The 20,599-nt window shown below is 43.3% G+C and overlaps 1 protein-coding gene across 1 annotated transcript in view; it reads left to right on the top strand.

Annotated features, from left to right (window-relative positions):
* LOC106584451 (potassium voltage-gated channel subfamily KQT member 1) overlaps positions 1-19,729 on the top strand; it is a 76,972-nt gene extending 57,243 nt beyond the window's left edge. Inside the window, exons 7-11 of the mRNA XM_014169807.3 lie at positions 6,627-6,737; positions 6,978-7,073; positions 8,809-8,937; positions 13,550-13,745; positions 19,611-19,729. Coding sequence (XP_014025282.3) covers positions 6,627-6,737; positions 6,978-7,073; positions 8,809-8,937; positions 13,550-13,745; positions 19,611-19,729 — 651 coding nt within the window. The remainder of the gene's footprint in view (positions 1-6,626; positions 6,738-6,977; positions 7,074-8,808; positions 8,938-13,549; positions 13,746-19,610) is intronic.
* Positions 19,730-20,599: the final 870 nt, after the last annotated feature.

Consider the following 20,599-nt stretch of genomic DNA (forward strand, 5'->3'; position numbering starts at 1 on the left):
AAAATGTGGAAAGGGGAAGGGGTCTGAATACTTTCCGAATGCACTGCACATTTTAGTATATGTGACCCAAGCGGGAATCAAACCCACAACCCAAGATTGAATCTCCTCTATTTCAAATCAAATCAAAGTGTATTTGTCACGTGCGCAGAACAGGTGTAGACCTTACAGTGAAATGCTTACTTACAGGCTCTAACCAATAGTGCGAAAAAAAGGTGTGTGTGTGTGTGTGTGTGTGTGTGTGTGTGTGTGTGTGTGTGTGTGTGTGTGTGTGTGTGTGTGTGTGTGTGTGTGTGTGTGTAGGTAAGTAAAGAAATAAAACAACAATTTCCACCGTTGCGCTTGTTTTGTGGTGTGTATCTGTCGGGGTCCCCCTCTAGCTTGAGTGGTTCTGGAATACCATAAAGAAACAAGTTTCTAATCCGGTTTCAGTTACACAAAGCTACTTTTACACAAAACTATTTTTTATTTAACCAGGTAGGCCAGTTGAGAACAAGTTCTCATTTACAACTGCGACCTGGCCAAGATAAAGCAAAGCAGTGCGACAAAAACAACAACACAGAGTTACACATAAACAAACGTAGTCAATAACACAATAGAAAAGAAAAATAGAAAAATCTATGTACAGTGTGTGCAAATGTAGAAGAGTAGGGAGGTAGGCGATAAATAGGCCATAGACGCCTATTTATTCATTACAATTTAGCATTAATACTGGAGTGATAGATGTGCAGATGATGACGTGCAAGTAGAGATACTGGGGTGCAAAAGAGCAAGAGGATAAGTAATAATATGGGGATGAGGTAGTTGGGTGTACTATTTACAGATTGGCTGTGTAGAGGTACAGTGATCGGTAAGCTGTTCTGACAGCTGATGCTTAAAGTTAGAGAGAGAGATGTAAGACTTCAACTTCAGAGATTTTTGCAATTCGTTCCAGTCATTGGCAGCAGAGAACTGGAAAGAAAGGCGGGCAAAGGAAGTGTTGGCTTTGGAGATGACCATTTCAATATACCTGCTGGAGCGCGTGCAACGGGTGGGTGTTGCTATGATGACCAGTGAGCTGAGATAAGGCGGGGCTTTACCTAGCAAAGACATATAGATGACCTGGAGCCAGTGGGTTTGTCGACGAATATGTAGCGAAGGCCAGCCAACGAGAGCATACAGGTCGCAGTGGTGAGTAGTATATGGGGCTTTGGTGACAAAATGGATGGCACTGTGATAGACAATATCCAGTTTGCTGAGTAGAGTGTTGGAAGCTATTTTGTAAATGACATCGCCGAAGTCAAGGATCGGTAGGATAGTCAATTTTATGAGGGTATGTTTGGCAGCATGAGTGAAGGAGGCTTTGTTGCGAAATAGGAAGCAGATTCTAGATTTAATTTTGGATTGGAGATGCTTAATGTGAGTCTGGAAGGAGAGTTTACAGTCTAACCAGACACCTAGGTATTTGTAATTGTCCATATGTTCTAGGTCAGAACCGTCTTGAGTAGTGATGCTAGTCGGGCGGGAGGATGCGGGCAGCAATCAGTTGAAGAGCATGCACTTAGTTTTACTTGCATTTAAGAGCAGTTGGAGGCCACGGAAGGAGTGTTGTATGGCGTTGAAGCTTGTTTGGAGGTTTGTTAGCACAGTGTCCAAAAAAGGGCCAGATGTATACAGAATGGTGTCGTCTGCGTAGAGGTGGATCAGAGAATCACCAGCAGCAAGAGCGACATCATTGATATATACAGAGAAAAGAGTCGGCCCGAGAATTGAACCCTGTGGCACCCCCATAGAGACTGCCAGAGGTCCGGACAACAGGCCCTCCGATTTGACACACTGAACTCTATCTGAGAAGTAGTTGGTGAACCAAGGAGTCATTTGAGAAGCGAAGGCTATTGAGTGTGCCGATAAGCATGTGGTGATTGACAGAGTTGAAAGCCTTGGCCAGGTTGATGAAGACGGCTGCACAGTACTGTATTTTATAGATGGCGGTTATGACCTTGAGCGAGGCTGAGGTGCACCCATGACCAGCTCGGAAACCAGATTTCATAGTGGAGAAGGTACGATGGGATTCGAAATGGTCGGTCATCTGTTTGTTAACTTGGCTTTCGAAGATTTTAGAAAGGTAGGGCAGGATGGATATAGGTGTGTAACAGTTTGGATCTAGAGTGTCTCCCCCTTTGAAGAGGGGGATGACCGCGGCAGCTTTCCAATCTTTGGGGATCTCAGACGATACGAAAAAGACGTTGAATAGGCTAGTAATAGGGGTTGCAACAATTTCGGCTGATAATTTTAGAAAGAGAGGGTCCAGATTGTCTAGCCCAGCTGATTTGTAGGGATCCAGATTTTGCTGCTCTTTCAGAAAATCAGCTGTCTGGATTTGGGTGAAGGAGAAGCGGGGGGGCTTGGGCAAGTTTCTGCAGGGAGTGCTGTGATATTGGCCGGGGTAGGGGTAGCCAGGTGGAAAGTATAGCCAGCCGTAGGAAAATGCTTATTGAAATGATCAATTATCGTAGATTTATCAGTGGTGACAGTGTTTCCTATCCTCAGTACAGTGGGCAGCTGGGAGGAGGTGCTCTTATTCTCCATGGACTTTACAATGCCCCAAAACTTTTTGGAATTAGTGCTACAGGAAGCAAATTTCTGTTTGAAAAAGCTATCCTTAGCTTTCCTAACTGACTGAGTATATTGTTTACTGACTTGCATATCGTGAGGGCTATTCGATGCTAATGCAGAACGCCACAGGATGTTTTTGTGCTGGTCAAGGGAAGTCTGGGGTGAACCAAGGGCAATATCTGTTCTTAGTTCTACATTTTTTGAATAGGGCATGCTTATTTAAGATGGAGAGGAAAGTACTTTTGAAGAGAAACCAGGCATCCTCTACTGACGGGATGAGGTCAATATCCCTCCAGGATACCCGGGCCAAGTTGATTAGAAAGGCCTGCTCTCTGAAGTGTTTTAGGGAGCGTTTGACAGTGATGAGGGGTGGTCATTTGACCGCGGCCCCATTACGCACGCAGGCAATGAGGCAGTGATCGCTGAGATCCTGGTTGAAGACAGCAGAGGTGTATTTAGAGGGCAAGTTGGTCAGGATGATATCTAAGAGGGTGCCCATGGTTACGGATTTAGGGTTGTATCTGGTAGGTTCCTTGATAATTTGTACCCTTACAGACAAACTAACATGCTGTAGTCGAGGCGCTTTCAAGGGTATATAACTGTGATATATATAACTTCATGGCCTGGCCCTTGCGGTGATACGTACTTAAAGGACCATTATTCTGCATTATGAATTGATGTAGAATTGTATGATTTTTTCTTCTTGTTTTAATGGAAAACTGATATAAAAAAATGTGAAGGTAACCTGCCTTAATGACTACCTACATGTCGGTAGCCATGAAGTGCTATGAAAGGCTGCTCATGGCTCACATTCCAGAAACCCTAGACCCACTCCAATTCGTATACCACCCCAACAGATCCACAGATGATGCAATCTCAATCGCACTCCACACTGCCCTTTCCCACCTGGACAAAAGGAACACCTATGTGAGAATGTTGTTCATTGACTACAGCTCAGTGTTTAACACCATAGTGCCCACGAAGCTCATCACTAAGCTGAGGACCCTGGGACTAAACACCTTCCTCTGCAACTGGATCTTAGACTTCCTGACGGGCTGCCCCCAGGTGGTAAGGGTAGGCAGCAACACATTTGCCACTCTGATCCTCAACACCAGGGCCCCTCAGGGGTACGTGTTTTGTCCCCTCCTGTACTCCCTGTTCACCCACGACTGTGTGGCACGACTCCAACACTATCATTAAGTTTGCTGACGACACAACAGTGGTAGGCCTGATCACCGACAATGATGAGCCTATAGGGAGGAGGTCAGAGACCTGGCAGTGTGGTGCCAGGACAACAACCTCTCCCTCAATGTGAGCAAGTCAAAGGAGCTGATCACGGACTAAAGGAAAAGGAAGGCCGAACAGGCCCCCATTAACATCGACGGGGCTGCAGTGGAGTGGGTCAAGAGTTTAAAGTTCCATGGTGTCCACATCACCAGCAAACTATCACGGTCCAAACACACCAAGACAGTCGTGAAGAGCTTTTCCCCATCAGGAGACGGAAAAGATTTGGCATGGGTCCCCAGATCTTCAAAAAGTTCCACAGCTGCGCCATCGAGAGCATCCTGACCGGGTGCATCACCGCCTGGTATGGCAACTGCTTGGCATCCGACCGTAAGGCGCTACAGAGGGTAGTGCGTACGGCCCAATACGTCACTGGGGCCAAGCTCCCTTCCATCCAGGACCTATATACTAGGCGGTGTCAGAGGAAGGCCCAAAAAATTGTGGAAGACTCCAGTCCCGGCAAGCGGTACCGGAGCGCCAAGTCTTGTTCCAAAAGGCTCCTTAACAGCTTCTACCCCCAAGCTATAAGACTGCTGAACAATTAATCAAATGGCCACCTGGACTATTTACATTGACCCCCCCCCCCTTTGTTTTTACACTGCTGCTACTCGCTGTTTATTATCTATGCATAGTCGCTTTTCCCCTACCTACAAATTACCTCGACTAACCTGTACCCCTGCACATTGACTCAGTACCGGTACCCGCTGTATGTAGCCATGTTATTGTTATGTAATTTTCTTGTGTTACTTTTTATTTTATTTTTTACTTTAGTTTATTTAGTCAATATTTTCTTAACTCTATTTTTTTAACTGCATTGTTGGTTAAGGGCTTGTAAGTAAGCATTTCACGGTAAGGTCTACACTTGTATTCGGCACATGTGACAAATACAATTTGATTTGATTTGATCAACAACCCAACCCTGCTCTTTTTAAAGAAAACAATCCAACTAAGTGACCCAATGCTTGTAACTCAGCAGTTGGGTCATCTAAACAACCCAGAATTTTTTCGAGTGCAGGCTGTTTTGGCTGTTTCCATCAGGCGGGTCAAGTTTCCAGTTAATTTAATTAAACAGTTCAATGTAAGGCTGTGGGTAATAAAAAACCTATGGTAGTCTTGTGCTAGAGGGATCTACACGCAATAAACCACCTCGCTGCTCTCTGTCTCAAATACCTTTTACTCTGCCACTATAAAGTGTCAGTTCCTTTAATTAAAACTATAATTGCAGGATTACTAGCTGTTTTGTAATGAGAGTTAGAAAGGTTCAGGGGTCCTTGGTGCCCAATGGAACCATGAAGAAAAGCTGTTTTTGTGTGTCATAGCCACAATGAACAAAACAGCCCAATAGGAACTTTGCTCTCCTTTGTTAATCACAGAGACTGTAAACTTGAGACTTGTGATATGCCGTGCCAATAGGTTTGGTCACTCGTGTGTGTGGTGGGGTGTGCGTGTGTGTGGTGTGGTGTGGTGTGGTGTGGTGTGTGTGTGTGTGTGTGTGTGGTGAGATCAGTTTGTCCAGCAGTAAAGGGAGAGCCTGTTTGGAGAGTGGTGTGTGTGTGTTTCCCAGTGTATTCCCTGTCAGCTTGTTTTCCACTGTGGGGTGTGCAGGTGCAGGGCACAGCTGTAGGACGGGCCCAGAGCCCACAGGCCAATGGCATGATTCATATTTCTCTCCTCTCCTCTCCTCTCCTCTGCCTCACACTCAGACAGAGGTTGTTAAGGGAAGAGTGTTTGATCTGGAGCTTCACCAGCACTCTGCTCAACCTCTGAAAATGGGAGAGAGAGACAAAGAACCGATTGATTTCAGGATAGATAGGGAGAGAGAGAGAGATTTAGTTGATGTTGTTTATAGGGTGTATGGTGTTTACTATGAACCATATGATAGCAGGTGTGGTGTGGCAATGACACCACAGAGAGAGGGAGAAAGAGTAAATAGACTGTGCCCCAATGAGAACTCAAGATGGTGTGTTTGACCTTTGTGAAGACATGGAGAGGCTTCGCCACACACTTGGAGTGCAGCGCTTACACCAGGGGTTTGAATGCGGGGGTGTTGTTGAGTAGACTATTCCACACTGATGTCAGGCCCATTGTTTAGTCATAGAATGTGTAGATGAGGATTAACCATCCCCCTCCCTCCTTCCCTCCCTCCCTCCTTCTTCCTATTTACTCCCAAAAAGTTTTAAGTATCTCACCTTACATCACCCTCTTTATATAAGCACACAGCACAAGGTCACACGGTGCCCCAAAGACACTCCACTGTGCTTCTCTCAATGTGTCACAATTGGCTCAGCTTTCAGAGTGGATGTACATTGAAATGCAGGGGTATTTGTTTTCCTCCGTGCTCCGCTCAGCCAAATTCCTCTCCTCACTGAGGATTAGTCCCAGAATCCTCTCCTCACCGAGGATTAGTCCCAGTCAGAATCGTATTCCTATTGAGTGAATTTCAACTGCTGAGTGGTGACAGTTTTGGAGGCAGGCCAATACGTGTGATGAACTTTCTCTTCATGGTCTGCTCCTTGTTGTTATCGCCAAACTGTGTTCAATGACCTCTTTACAACCAAGTAGCTCATTATTAGAAGCCTTTAACAAACGATTTTTAACTTATTTAGTACATATGTAAATGTATAAATGGTGAAAAGATATATATATATATAAATATATAACTAGGAAATTATCGTGTAAATAAAATGGACATCAGTGTGTGGAAACATTGCCTTGTTTTCCCTAACCTATCCCGTCCCCACTGTCCCCAGGTGACAGTGACCACCATTGGCTACGGGGACAAGATTCCTCAGACGTGGATAGGGAAGTGCATTGCCTCCTGCTTCAGCGTCTTCGCCATCTCCTTCTTTGCTCTGCCTGCAGTAATTACCCCTCATCTTCCTCCTCTTCTTCCACAATAAACTAAATAGCATAATGTGTACATAATTTATAATACACAATATTGCCTTCCATCATTACTGTGTTGTCTGGTGAGTAACCCAATTAGTCCTCTGAGGGGAAGCCTCAGCGTGCAGCTCCAGGTCGTCCTGTGGTTTCAGTGTCATGATGCCTCTCTCTCTCTCTCTCTCTCTCTTTCTCTCTCTCCCTCTCCCCTTTTCCAGGGTATACTGGGCTCGGGCTTTGCTCTGAAGGTGCAGCAGAAACAGAGACAGAAACATTTCAACAGACAGATCCCGGCTGCAGCCTCACTAATCCAGGTACTGACTGACTGACTGACACAGACAGACAGACAGACAGACAGACAGACAGACAGACAGACAGACAGACAGACAGACAGACAGACAGACAGACAGACAGACAGACAGACAGACAGACACTCACTCACTCACTCACTCACTCACTCACTCACTCACTCACTCACTCACTCACTCACTCACTCACTCTGTCCTGTCTGGGATCTCAGCAGCTGTGTATAGGAGAGAATATGTATAGGAATGAGTGTGTAGAAAGGGCTTAAGCACAGTGATGACACATGGGACCTACTGTAGGCCGCTGAACCTCTGTAGGACCAGGTCTGGTCTGGTCTGACGCACACCATCTTTGATTCAGTGCTTTACTCATGTAACAACTCCAGGCCAGGATGTCAGAGAGGTTCAATTTAAACATGTCCAGGACCACTAAATCTCCTGAATTCTTTAAATAACACATTTGTTCCCTTCAAATCTTGCCAATGTAAGCTTCAAAAAGCAGTCTAGTACAAATAGATGAGTAGCAGTATTTGTAGTCTGCACATGTCCTGGAAAAGGTGAGCTGTCCTGTCCTGTTCTCTCCCAGGCAGAGAAGACAGGCAAATAGCAGCCAGTTTATTCACCAGGAGCTGGCCATCACAAGGATCACATTGACTCTGAACATGCAAAGAAGCCCACAGCTGCATTTACAAAGAGACTCCTTATTGTGCTGACGTTTAAGAAACATAGAGTCACTGAATCTACATGATGATGATGATGAGGATGACGGTACAGAGCTAAACATGGAATGGCTATATGAATGGTTATACTGTATGTGAATGGTTAAATGTGAATGGTTAAATGTGAATGGCTATATGAATGGTTATGTGAATGGTTAAATGTGAATGGCTATATGTGAATGTTTATATGTGAAACGTTATATGTGAATGGTTATATGTGAATGGTTATATGTGAATGGCTATATGTGAATGGCTATATGTGAATGGTTATATGAATGGCTACATGTGAATGGCTACATGTGAATGGCCTTATGTGAATGGCTGTATGAATGGCTATATGTGAATGGTTATATGAATGGCTACATGTGAATGGCTACATGTGAATGGTTATATGAATGGCTACATGTGAATGGTTATATGAATGGCTACATGTGAATGGCTACATATGAATGGCTACATATGAATGGCTACATGTGAATGGCTACATGTGAATGGCTATATGAATGGCTATATGTGAATGGTTAAATGAATGGCTACATGTGAATGGCCTTATGTGAATGGCCTTATGTGAATGGCTACATGTGAATGGCCTTATGTGAATGGCTATATGTGAATGGCCTTATGTGAATGGCTACATGTGAATGGCTATATGAATGGCCTTATGTGAATGGCTACATGTGAATGGCTACATGTGAATGGCTATATGTGAATGGCTATTTGTGAATGGCTATATGTGAATGGCTATATGAATGGCCATATGAAGTTGTTAAACCAGGAATCTACTTCAGAGGGAAGAACTGTCAGAACACATTGTTGCCCTTAAACACTGATCCAAGGTCAATTTCGCTGTTGTCCACCTAATGGTTAAGGTTTGGACAGGTCTGATCCTAGATCTGTGCCTGAGGGCAGTTTCTACCCAGAGCTGAGATAATGTCCAGGTGATCAGCGCACCATCTGTGTTTACTGTGGGTAAATATGATAGGACACTTATCACACTGGTTCAGTTTGTCCATCCTCTTTTTCAGACGCTGTGGCGCTGCTATGCAGCAGAGAAACCAGAAGGCTGTCCTGCCACCTGGAAGATGTATGTCCTCACCAGAGACTACATTCCCCCCATTAACTCTGAAAACAACAACCCAAACCTCAGAAACAAGGTAAACACTACATCACTTCTTCAGTTATAACAAACATAATACTGCAGGTCTATACACACTTTATACACCTTTATCCCTGTTCAGAGAAGCAACCATTTTCCTCTGCATTCTACTGATGCACTATAGCTGCTTTGTCAATCAACATCTAATATATCTGTCAACCTGTCTCTTGGAGAGCTTGCATCCTGTCTCAATCCCCAGAGGAGATGTCAGAAAGAGAGCTGCCCTCAGGAAAAAGCTGTTTGGTGGTGATATGAGCCTTCCATCCGACAGACAGACAGACAGACAGACAGACAGACAGACAGACAGACAGACAGACAGACAGACAGACAGACAGACAGACAGACAGACAGACAGACAGACAGACAGACAGACAGACAGACAGACAGACAGACAGACAGACAGACAGACAGACAGACAGACAGACATATGGTACTATCCCCTTTGACAGTGTGGTTTTTAACTTTGAGAACTACATTAGCCATGTGGTGGTGCTTAGGGCATGGATCTACGAAAGAACAAGTTAAGCCCCCCACCCACTCCCTTTCACCACCTCAACCCCCCGTATCCCCTACCGCTCAAGGCAAGAGCCAGTCAAATCAAAATCAAATCAAATTTTATTGGTCACATACACATGGTTAGCAGATGTTAATGCGAGTGTAGCGAATTGCTTGTGCTTCTAGTTCCGACAATGCAGTAATATCTAATAAGTAATCTAACAAATTCACAACAACTACCTTATACACACAAATGTAAGGGATGAATAAGAATATGTACATATAAATATCTGGATGAGCAATAGCCGTGCGGCATAGGCAGATGCGGTAGATGGTATAGAGTAGTATATACATATGAGATGAGTGATGTAGGATATGTAAACATTATTAAAGTGGCGTTATTTAAAGTGACTAATGATAGGCATAGGCAGATGCTGTAGATGTATAGAACAGTATATACATATGAGATGAGTAATGTAGAATATGTAAACATTATTAAAGTGCCATTATTTAAGGTGACTAGTGATACCTTTATTAAGTCCATTTATTAAAGTGGCCAGAGATTTGAGTCTGTATGTTGACAGCAGCCTCTCTATGTTAGTGATGGCTGTTTAACAGTCTGATGGCCTTGAGATAGAATCTGTTTTTCAGTCTCTCGGTCCCAGCTTTGATGGACCTTTACTGACCTCGCCTTCTGGATGATAGCGGGGTGAACAGGCAGTGGCTCGGGTGGTTGCTGTCCTTGATGATCTTTTTGGCCTTCCTGTGACATTGGGTGCTGTAGGTGTCCTGGAGGGCAGGTAGTTTGCCCCCGGTGATGTGCTGTGCAGACCGCACCACCCTCTGGAGAGCCTTGCGGTTGAGGGAAGTGCAGTTGCCTTACCAGGTGGTGATACAGCCCGACAGGATGCTCTCGATTCTGCATCTGTAAAAGTTTGTGAATGTTTTAGGTGACAAGCCAAATTTCTTAAGCCTCCTGAGGTTGAAGAGGCGCTGCTGCGCCTTCTTCACCACGCTGTCTGTGTGGGTGGACCATTTCAGTTTGTCCGTGACTTCTCCTTCTCTGTGATGTGTACACCGAGGAACTTAAAACTTTCCACCTTCTCCACTACTGTCCCTTCGATGTGCATAGGGGGGTGCTCCACGATCATCTCCTTTGTTTTGTTGACGTTGAGTGAGAGGTTATTTTCCTGACACCACACTCCGAGGGCCCTCACCTCCTTCCTGTAGGCCATCTCGTTGTTGTTGGTAATCAAGCCTACCACTGTAGTGTCGTCTGCAAACTTGATGATTGAGTTGGAAGTGTGCATGGCCACGCAGTCATGGGTGAACAGGGAGTACAGGAGAGGGCTGAGAACGCACCCTTGTGGGGCCCCAGTGTTGAGGATCAGCGAGGTGGAGATGTTGTTTCCTACCTTCACCACCTGGGGGCGGCGCTTTAGAATGTCCAGGACCCAGTTGCACAGGGCGGGGTCGAGACCCAGGGTCTCGAGCTTAATGACGAGTTTGGAGGGTACTATGGTATTAAATGCTGAGCTGTAGTCAATGAACAGCATTCTTACATAGGTATTCCTCTTGTCCAGGTGGGATAGGACAGTGTGCAGTGTGATGGCGATTGCGTTGTCAGTGGACCAATTGGGGCTGTAGGCAAATTGGAGTGGGCCTAGGGTATCAGGTAGGGTGGAGGTGATATGCTCCTTGAATAGTCTCTCAAAGCACTTCATGATGACAGTGAGTGCAATGGGGCGATAGTCATTTAGTTCAGTTACCTTAGCTTTCTTGGGAACAGGAACAATGGTGGCCATTTTGAAGCATGTGGGGACTGGGATAGGGAGACTGGGATAGTGATTGATTGAATATGTCCGTAAACACGCCAGCCAGCTCGTCTGCGCCTACTCTGAGGATGCGGCTAGGGATGCCGTCTGGGCCGGCAGCCTTGCGAGGGTTAACATGCTTAAATGTTTTACTCACGTTGGCCACGGAGAAGGAGAGCCCACAGGCTTTGGTAGCGGGCCGTGTCAGTGGCACTGTATTGTCCTCAAAGCGAGCAAAGAAGATGTTTAATTTGTCTGGGAGCAAGACGTCGATGTCCGCGACGTGGCTGGTTTTCTTTTTGTAATCCGTGATTGACTGTAGACCCTGCCACATACGTCTCGTGTTTGAGCCCCCCAGGATGATTCCGGGCCTTTGTCTCCCCCACACAAAGACACAGTCAGTTGAGATGATGTCACTGCCGCCTTTCTCATGGGAGGAAACCTTTGTGTTGGTAGAACAGCAACAACAACAAAAATGGTTTGGCATTGAACCCACACATATTGGGGAGAGTGAAGGCTGCTTCCGTCACTTTCTGTTTCGGCATGTGACTTCTCTCTCTCTCTCTCTCTCTCTCTCTCTCTCTCTCTCTCTCTCTCTCTCTCTCTCTCTCTCTCTCTCTCTCTCTCTCTCTTTCTCTCTCTCTCCTCTCTCTCCCCTCTGCTCCTAATGAGTCATTCAGGATTCAGACCCATTCTGGTATTTGGACAGGACTATGGGCCAGTATCAATGCCAGGACACTGTGTGTGTCATTGAGTAAAAATCATTGTGTTTCTATAAAGCAGTCAGTTAGTGACGTGCTGCCTCTAGGTGATGGAGTGGAGCACAATGAAGGCCCTGAGGAATTCAGAGACTCAAAGAGCGTTGATCTCAGTTAAACCAGCACAGATTTGAAGCCATGGCCTTAATCACCATGCTATAGTGCAAGAAGATTTGAAGGTTTGAAGGTTCACAAATCATTGCTTACAAAACAGATACTGAGGTTTCTGTGTTCTGAATGGTTAGAATCAAAGTTTACTGGGTAGTATACGCCATGTTAGAAAATAGCAAATCAGGAATGAATGACAAGTGATAGTGCTAAACCATAAAACACAACAACAACAACTTGTCTAACATATGGAGGTAGGGATTGGCCACATGTGACTTTTGGTATTTGGTCTTTTATTAGGATCCCCATTAGCTGTTGCAAAAGCAGCAGCTACTCTTCCTAGGGTCCACACAAAACATGAAACATAATACAGAACATCAATAAACAAGAACAGCAGGACAGAACTACATACATTTTTTTAAAGGTACACATAGTCTACATATCAATGCATACACACTAACTATCTAGGTCAATCTGTTTTTTAAAACCAGGTTTGCTGTTTATTTGAGCAATAATTTGTTCTGGATTTGGGGACTGTGAAAAGACCCCTGGTGGCATGTCTGGTGGGGTAAGTGTGTGTGTCAGAGGTTTGTGTAAGTTGACTATGTAAACAATTTGGGATTTTCAACACATTGTTTTTTATAAAAAGAAGTGATCAGTCTCTCCTCAACTCTTAGCCAAGAGAGACTGGCATGCATAGTATTTATATCAGCCCTCTGATTACAATGAAGAGCAGAACGTGCCGCTCTGTTCTGGGCCAGCTGCAGCTTAACTAGGTCTTTCCTTGCAGCACTGGACCACACGGCTAGACAATAATCAAGATTAGACAAAACTAGAGCCTGCAGAACTTGCTTTTTGGAGTGTGGTGTCAAAAAAGCAGAGCATCTCTTTATTACGGCCAGACCTCTCCCATATTTACAACCATTGAATCTATATGTTTTGACCATGAAAGTTTACAGTCTAAGGTAATGGCAAGTGATTTAGTCTCCTCAATTTGTTCAACAGCCACACCATTCATTACCAGATTCAGCTGAAGTCTAGAACTAAATGAACGATTTGTACCAAATACAATGCTCTTAGTTTTAGAGATGTTCAGGACCAGTTTATTAAAGGAAAGGAGGATACCTAGTCAGTTGTACAACTGAAATGTGTCTTCCGTATTTAACAATAGCATTGTCTTTGGTCAAACACAATTTTGGTCATACATAATTTTTTCCAAAAGTTTGCTAAGAGCTGGCAGCAAGCTTATAGGTTTGCTGTTGTAACCGGTAAAGGCTGCTTTACCACTGTTGGGTAGCGGAATTACTTTGGCTTCCCTCCAGGCCTGAGGACAAAGACTTTCCTCTAGGCTCAAATGAAAAATATTCAAACAGGAGAACATTAACCTGACTAGGAAAACTCCTGGCCCTGAGTTTAATCAATGCTCTGTGTTCAGGAAAGCCCTGGTGATGCATTCTTGTGTCTGTCTGTGTTGAACAAGCACACCAAGAGGAAACTGAAGATGGTTCGTGACAATGGCTCCATGACCATCCTTGGAGCGAGGAAGATGTCCATTCCTCAGATCACCTTCGACCACATCGAAGATAACGACGAGAAGAAAGAGGTCCCCTTCTTTCTAGAAGAACCCCAAGGTATATAACAGAATCAAAACACGAAGCGGATTTCACTTCTTTTGGAAAACAGCCCTAATGCTGGAAACAAATATCATTATGTTGAAATCCAGTCACCTTTATTTATTTTCCAAGTTATAGCACATGCTATTTTACATACAGCAGGTTTTGAAAAGGACCAAAGAGTTTGCGATAGTGGTATCGTCCCGGCCCTAGTTTTTGTACACATGCAGTTGGTCATCTTACAGATGCTCCTATTGCTTGGCTTCAAGTGAAGATAGATACTACCATACTGGGCATATCTGAACACATTGTGTGTAAAGTGGTATAGGTCACACGCTCATTGGTATTGGAATTAAGCAATAAGGCACAAGGGGGTGTGATATATCAAATCACATGTTATTAGTCACATGCGCCGAATACAACAGGTGTAGACCTTACAGTGAAATGCTTACTGGCGAGCCCCCAACCAACAATGCAGTTTAATATATATATATATATGTTTAGATGCCTCTTGGACCTATATGGCCAATATACTACGGCTAAGGGCTGTTCTTATGCATGACGCACAAACCCCTGAGGTGCCTTATTGCTATTATAAACTGTTTACCAACATAATTAGAGCAGTAAAAATAAATGTTTTGTTATACCTGTGGTATACGGTCTGATATACCATGGCTATCAGCCAATCAGCATTCAGGGCTCAAACCTCCCAGTTTATAATGTGTAATATGTAGTGGTTTGTTTTAAGAGGAACACATAGACTACTTGAACCAGCATATACAATACTAGTGCTTTCTAGGAACTGTTAAAACTATGAACTGAAAACCAGTACTTGACACCACAGTACATTGCAAACTGACTCCCATGCCTTAATTGACGATACGTCTCATTTGAGAGCATGTCATACTGTTGAATGGTGTCCTGTGTTGAGGTATTTTTCAGAGAAATAACCATGGGTCATGCATGTTTGAGCTAGCTGTGTTAGAAGCAGATGTCCTATGAGGAGCATTTTCCAAAGTGAATTACCACAGTTATGAAACAGTTTTTTCTTCCTTTTCAAACTTCATTTGACAAAATAATGTATTTAAGAGCCCCTTGAAATGATGTCATGCAGCCTTATGTTTTGCGCATTGAAAATCCATCATTTCAGTAAACAGAGATATTGGATGCTTGGTGAGTATACCCTGGTGACTTGACTGGTTAGGGGCCAGTGGAGACAGGAGAGACAAACATTTCCATGGCACAGTTGGAGTCCTCTGTTTGAGATTCAAACAGTGATATAGAAATAAGAGGAACTCAATCCCCTTGGGAGTAGACTATATTTCAGACGTGAGGATACAATGTTCTTATCCATAGCTATTTACCATTCAGTTTAATGGTCATGGTGTAAATTGTAAGTAATGATGAATCTGTGCAATGTATGCCATGTGGATAGGACATGACACAGTGGTGTGATTGACTCTCTCCTCCCCCATAAAGAGAGTGAGGGAGAGAATAGGGATGGTGGGTAGGGATGAGGACTGACTGAGGTGTTGTGTAGCTGGTTGTTCATGATACAAATCAAATCAAATCAATGATGATTGGTTGCGGACACAGATTTGCAGATGTTATCACAGGTGCAGCAAAATGCTTGTGTTTCTAGCTCCATCAGTACAGTAATAACTAGCATTACAAAATAAAAATAAAAACAATACACACATAATCCAGAACAAGAAAAGTTATATAGGATTAGCCATGACTAGAATACAGTATATACAGTTGAAATCGGAAGTTTACATACACCTTAGCCAAATACATTTAAACTCAGTTTTTCACAATTCCTGACATTTAATCCTAGTAACAATTCCCTGTCTTAGGTCAGTTAGGATTGACACTTTATTTTAAGAATGTGAAATGTCAGAAAAATAGTAGAGAGACTGAGTTATTTCAGCTTTTATTTCTTTCATCACATTCCCAGTAGGTCAGAAGTTTTCCATACACTCAATTAGTATTTGGTAGCATTGCCTTTAAATTGTTTAACTTGGGCCAAGTGTTTCGGGTAGCCTTCCACAAGCTTCCCACAATAAGTTGGGTGAATTTTGGCCCATTCCTCCTGACAGAGCTGGTGTAACTGAATCAGGTTTGTAGGCCTCCCTGCTCACACACGCTTTTTCAGTTTTGGCCAGAAATCTTCTATAGGATTGAGGTCAGGGCTTTGTGATGGCCACTCCAATACCTTGACTTTGTTGTCCTTAAGCCATTTTGCCCCAACTTTGGAAGTATGCTTGGGGTCTGTCACGATCGTCATAAAGGACGGACCAAGGTGCAGCGTTGATTTGAAGTCAGTTGAAGCCTTCATTTCTCAGAACGAGAACAGACTGACGAGTTTCAGAAGAAAGTTCTTTGTTTCTGTCCATTTTGAGCCTGTAATCGAACCCACAAATGCTGATGCTTCAGATTCTCAACTAGTCTAAAGAAGGCCAGTTTTATTGCTTATTTAATAAGGACAACAGTTTTCAGCTGTGCTAACATAATTGCAAAATGGTTTTCTAATGATCAATTAGCCTTTGAAAGTGATAAACTTGGATTAGCTAACACAACGTGCCATTGGAACACAGGAGTGATGGTTGCTGATAATGGGCCTCTGTATACCTATGTAGATATTCCATACAAAATCAGTCGTTTCCAGCTACAATAGTCATTTACAACATTAACACTGTCTACACTGTATTTCTAATCAATTTGATGTTATTTTATTAGACAAAAAAAGTGCTTTTCTTTTAACAACAAGGACATTTCTAAGTGACCCCAAACTTTTGAACGGTAGTGTAATTATTTTTTTTTATAAAAGAATACTTCAAAATAGGAGGTAGACCTGTTGTGGCAAGAGTCAGTCAGAAAGCTATAGTGTTTTGTGTTGAATCAGTGATAACATTCCCACAGATTTTACATTCAGTTACTCAGTATTCACCTGATGTTGCTAGCTAGCCACGTAGTCTAACCTGTTGTTGTCTAAGTTGCTATCTAAAACTATTATTACTTTCCCAATTTGGATTATTTTCCCAAACTCTCGTGCCCTGTCCATCCACCTCCAGATGAAATCCAGTGGTCCATACGGGTGCTGCTGAGGCCCATTACTCCATATTAATGATAGATTGGACTTTTCCATTGCACCATCTAACGGTGGGGGGGACTTCCTGTGTAAACCTCTAACCCCTGCCAAATGAATCGTCCCAGTCTGGAGGTTAATAAGTGTGCTTTATGAGTTTTTCCTGTCAAAGCACATAATCATAAAAGGAGGGAGAAGGACATAAACGCAGAACGTCACCAGTAGAAAAAGGAGTTATGGGGGAAAATGCTATCTTGTTTGGTGGGATATAACTTAGATAATGAACAGGAACATATGTCTTACTGCCTTTGAACTTTAGAGTGGGGAAAAAAATGCACTTTTGTCAAATTGCATGTTTTTTGGATGTTGAGGCTTGTTAGTGGAGCCAAGGCTTTTGAAAGGCTGTCTATTGATGTCATAAAGACATTTAAGTAGCCATGCTCACCACACTCTCAACAGCATGTTGTCACTAATGATAATGTTTAGAGTCCAGGCAACATGGTGTACATTCTATTGCTAACAGTGCAGAAAAACAGACATCTTCAGATTCAAATGTCTTTGCAGATGATGGGTTGTTGAAATTGATTATTTTGCTCCAGAAACCAAGTGTTAACTGTGTTGCTGAGGAAAAGGGTTTATAGAACAGCAATGGCATTTGCACTCTCTTACATCCATAATTAAAGTCATATATGATGCTAAAATCTAAGTTTATCATATGTTTTCTGACCTCAAAAGTGGTCTCATGTTGTCCATATCCCACGCCATCGGTTGTGTAGATTGATTTCTCTATATACATTATGTCATATTAAGGCAGTGTTTTTGAGGACATCATTTTGAAAAGTTATTTATTTTCCTCCTCAGGCATCATCCGGATGTTCAGACAAACAGGTGAGTCCTCCACCTCTCTGTAACAAAGGAGGCTGGTGGGAGGAGCGATAGGAGGACGGGCTCGTTGTAATGGCTGGAATGGAATTGATGGAACGGAGTTAAACATGTGGTTTCCGTATGTTTGATACTGTTCCATTGATTCCATTCCAGCCATTACAATGAGCCCGTCCTCCTATCGCTCCTCCCACTAACACTATCTCTCTAACACGTGTCACAAGTGTAATATCTCCTAGATGACATCACTCCATGGTCTCCAGTCTTATTGACGCACTCCAGCTTCAACTCACGCAGTTAACGATGCAATCCTTTGTCCTTTTAAGAGATCCTCTGTGTTAATCATTAGTCATTTGGTTTTTACAACTGCCCAGACAGTATTTTAATTAGACTGGCTCTTTGTCACCAACCGGAGCAAACTGGAAGCCAGCAGAGAGACCGACGCAGGCAGGCTCTGGACTCCCTCCTGTCTTATCGTCCAGCCCGGGTGTTTTCTTTTCTGTCTGTCCAGCCAACACCAGCCGGGGTGAGGGCTGGGACAGGGGACAGAGGCTGAGGGCCAGGGGACTGGGAGGGAGGTCGGGGTGATAAGAGGCCATTGTGGAGCTCCAGTGGTCAGAAATAAACTGGGCATTGTTTGATTTAGTCAACGTCCGGCTTATCGCTCCACTTATCTGTCTGGCCCTCTGGCCCGGCTGCCGTCTGTGAGAATCTCCCTTCTCAATGGGGCTTTCTCTCTCACTCTGTCTCACTCTCTCTATCGCCCTCTTTCCCCCCACTCTCTCTCTCTCTGGGCCCTGCATGTTTTCATTCGCCGGGGCTTCTAACCCAGTGTGTTTGCTCTGACAAGCCAGATATTAATAAGCCTGCAGTGTTTGTGTAGTAGATAATTCCGCTCGCGTCCCCGGTCCCCCTGAATGAGAGAGAGGTGGAGGAGCTGCACATAACCCAGTTCCTGAAACTAGATTAGATTAGAAAAGTTTGTCACTCCACAATGATACAATAATAAATAATACAGATTATTTTTAAAGCACATTGTGGACCACTCAAATTGAGTTTTGAGACACTAAAAAACTATCATAGTCAAACATGGTACAGGTGTGATATATAATACATTACATCATCTATACACATGTATGCATACTTAAAAAACGAAGTACAATCGACAAAAAGACAATTAGGCACTTCTAAAGAAACGTCTCCATTGGAGGATGAGATGGCAGGCTTTGCGGACTGTTGGACTAGGTCCTTACAAACATTTGCAATGGTTTTTAGTTGCACTAACCAAACCCGCTGTAGAGGTTTGGAAGGGATGTTATCAATCATCATGTTCACAGACCAAAACAACCTCATCTTAGTGTGATGATACAATACAATGGTGGACTATATACTTCATTGACTAGTCAACACATTGTGTGTTTATTCCACTTCTCTTTCACACTTTCTTTCTTTCTTGCTGTTGACTGCAGGCGTTCAGCACTCATGGTCCTCTTTCAATCTGAGCTGTCCTGCCTCTCCAGGTAGAACCTTACACTTCTTTACCAGCTATCCTGTACTTTTTCTTTACTTTTCAATAAATAAGCCTATAAATTACAAAAAAGGGTTCCAAAATAGTTTTTTTTTTCTCGGTTGTCCCCATAGGAGAACCCTTTTTGGTTCTAAGTCGAGATCTTTTCGGTTCTAGGTTGAACCATTTTGGGTTCCATGTAGAACCCTCTGTGAAAAGGGTTCTACCTGGAACCAAAAAGTTTTCTTCAAAGGGTTCTCCTTTGGGGACAGCCAAAGAACCCTTTAAGGTTCTAGATAGCACCTTTTTTTCTAACAGTGTATTTTCTTTTCACTTATAAAATTGGAAGTTGCATTGAACTAAATCCTTGAATATGTCACCAAGACTCTTGCATTGTCTCGCACAGTTAAGAAAAACCTGGATGGGCCTTCCATAGGCATCTCCCGGGGCAACAGCTTGAGTGATGACATGGACTATGTCAGCGAAGACACACCTTTACCCGTGGTGACAGACGCATCACAGTAAGTACCTAACTACCCCGTCACTCACTACACTACAGAACATCTACCTCACATTCATCTTCCATACAGCCATTGTATTGTACCCATGCTCTTGCCCTTATTAACTTATTAACCCCTTATACTCGTGGGAATTGGCCTATATGGATAGGGCTAAATTGAAATGTTTCTTACAGAAGAAATATGGAAAGCATATGCATAACCATGGTACCAATTAAAAGGGAACAGTTTGGAGATGATTAGAAAATTATTAGACTAAAGGTGAGGACAAAACAATCCAAAATTACACTGTTGATTATATGTGCATTTTACATTTACTGTACTTTTGCCACATTTTTTGATAACAAAATCTGGAAATATTCTGAAACATTCAGTAACATGATAAGAATATTCCTGGAAAATGTGTTGTAGGGGCAACATAAGACAATAAAAATGACAAGGGTTTGAGTGAGAGGACTAACTGGTGTCTCCAAGTGGACACACACCTCTCCAAAGTGTACACAGTTCCTAAGTCATTTCAATGCACTTTTATGACTCAAAGAGATCAACTATAAGGTGCTTTTTTTTTTTTAGCTATCTTAGCTCTGCCGTTGAGGAACTAGAGCAAGCACACTTGTAGTTGTTATGCTTGCAGCACAACCCTGCATCTGGACCTTACAGAATTACTGCTGTTGTTTACACAAAATCAGTCCATTATAAATTGCGGTCTGGGTCAGGTGGGCATCATTTGAAAGCTTCTATTGTCAACATGACTTGCTAAATTATAAAATACGATCTTACAGTGTTAGGCTTTCACTAGGCAATTCAGAGAAGCAGACCGTAATTTTGGTGCGCATAGAATGGAGTTATGGGGGCATTCAGATGCGTGTGCTGCAGA

The sequence above is a fragment of the Salmo salar genome, chromosome 23 (genome assembly GCF_965601325.2).
Source record: "Salmo salar chromosome 23, fSalSal1, whole genome shotgun sequence".
In the NCBI taxonomy this organism is placed as follows: Eukaryota; Metazoa; Chordata; class Actinopteri; order Salmoniformes; family Salmonidae; genus Salmo; species Salmo salar.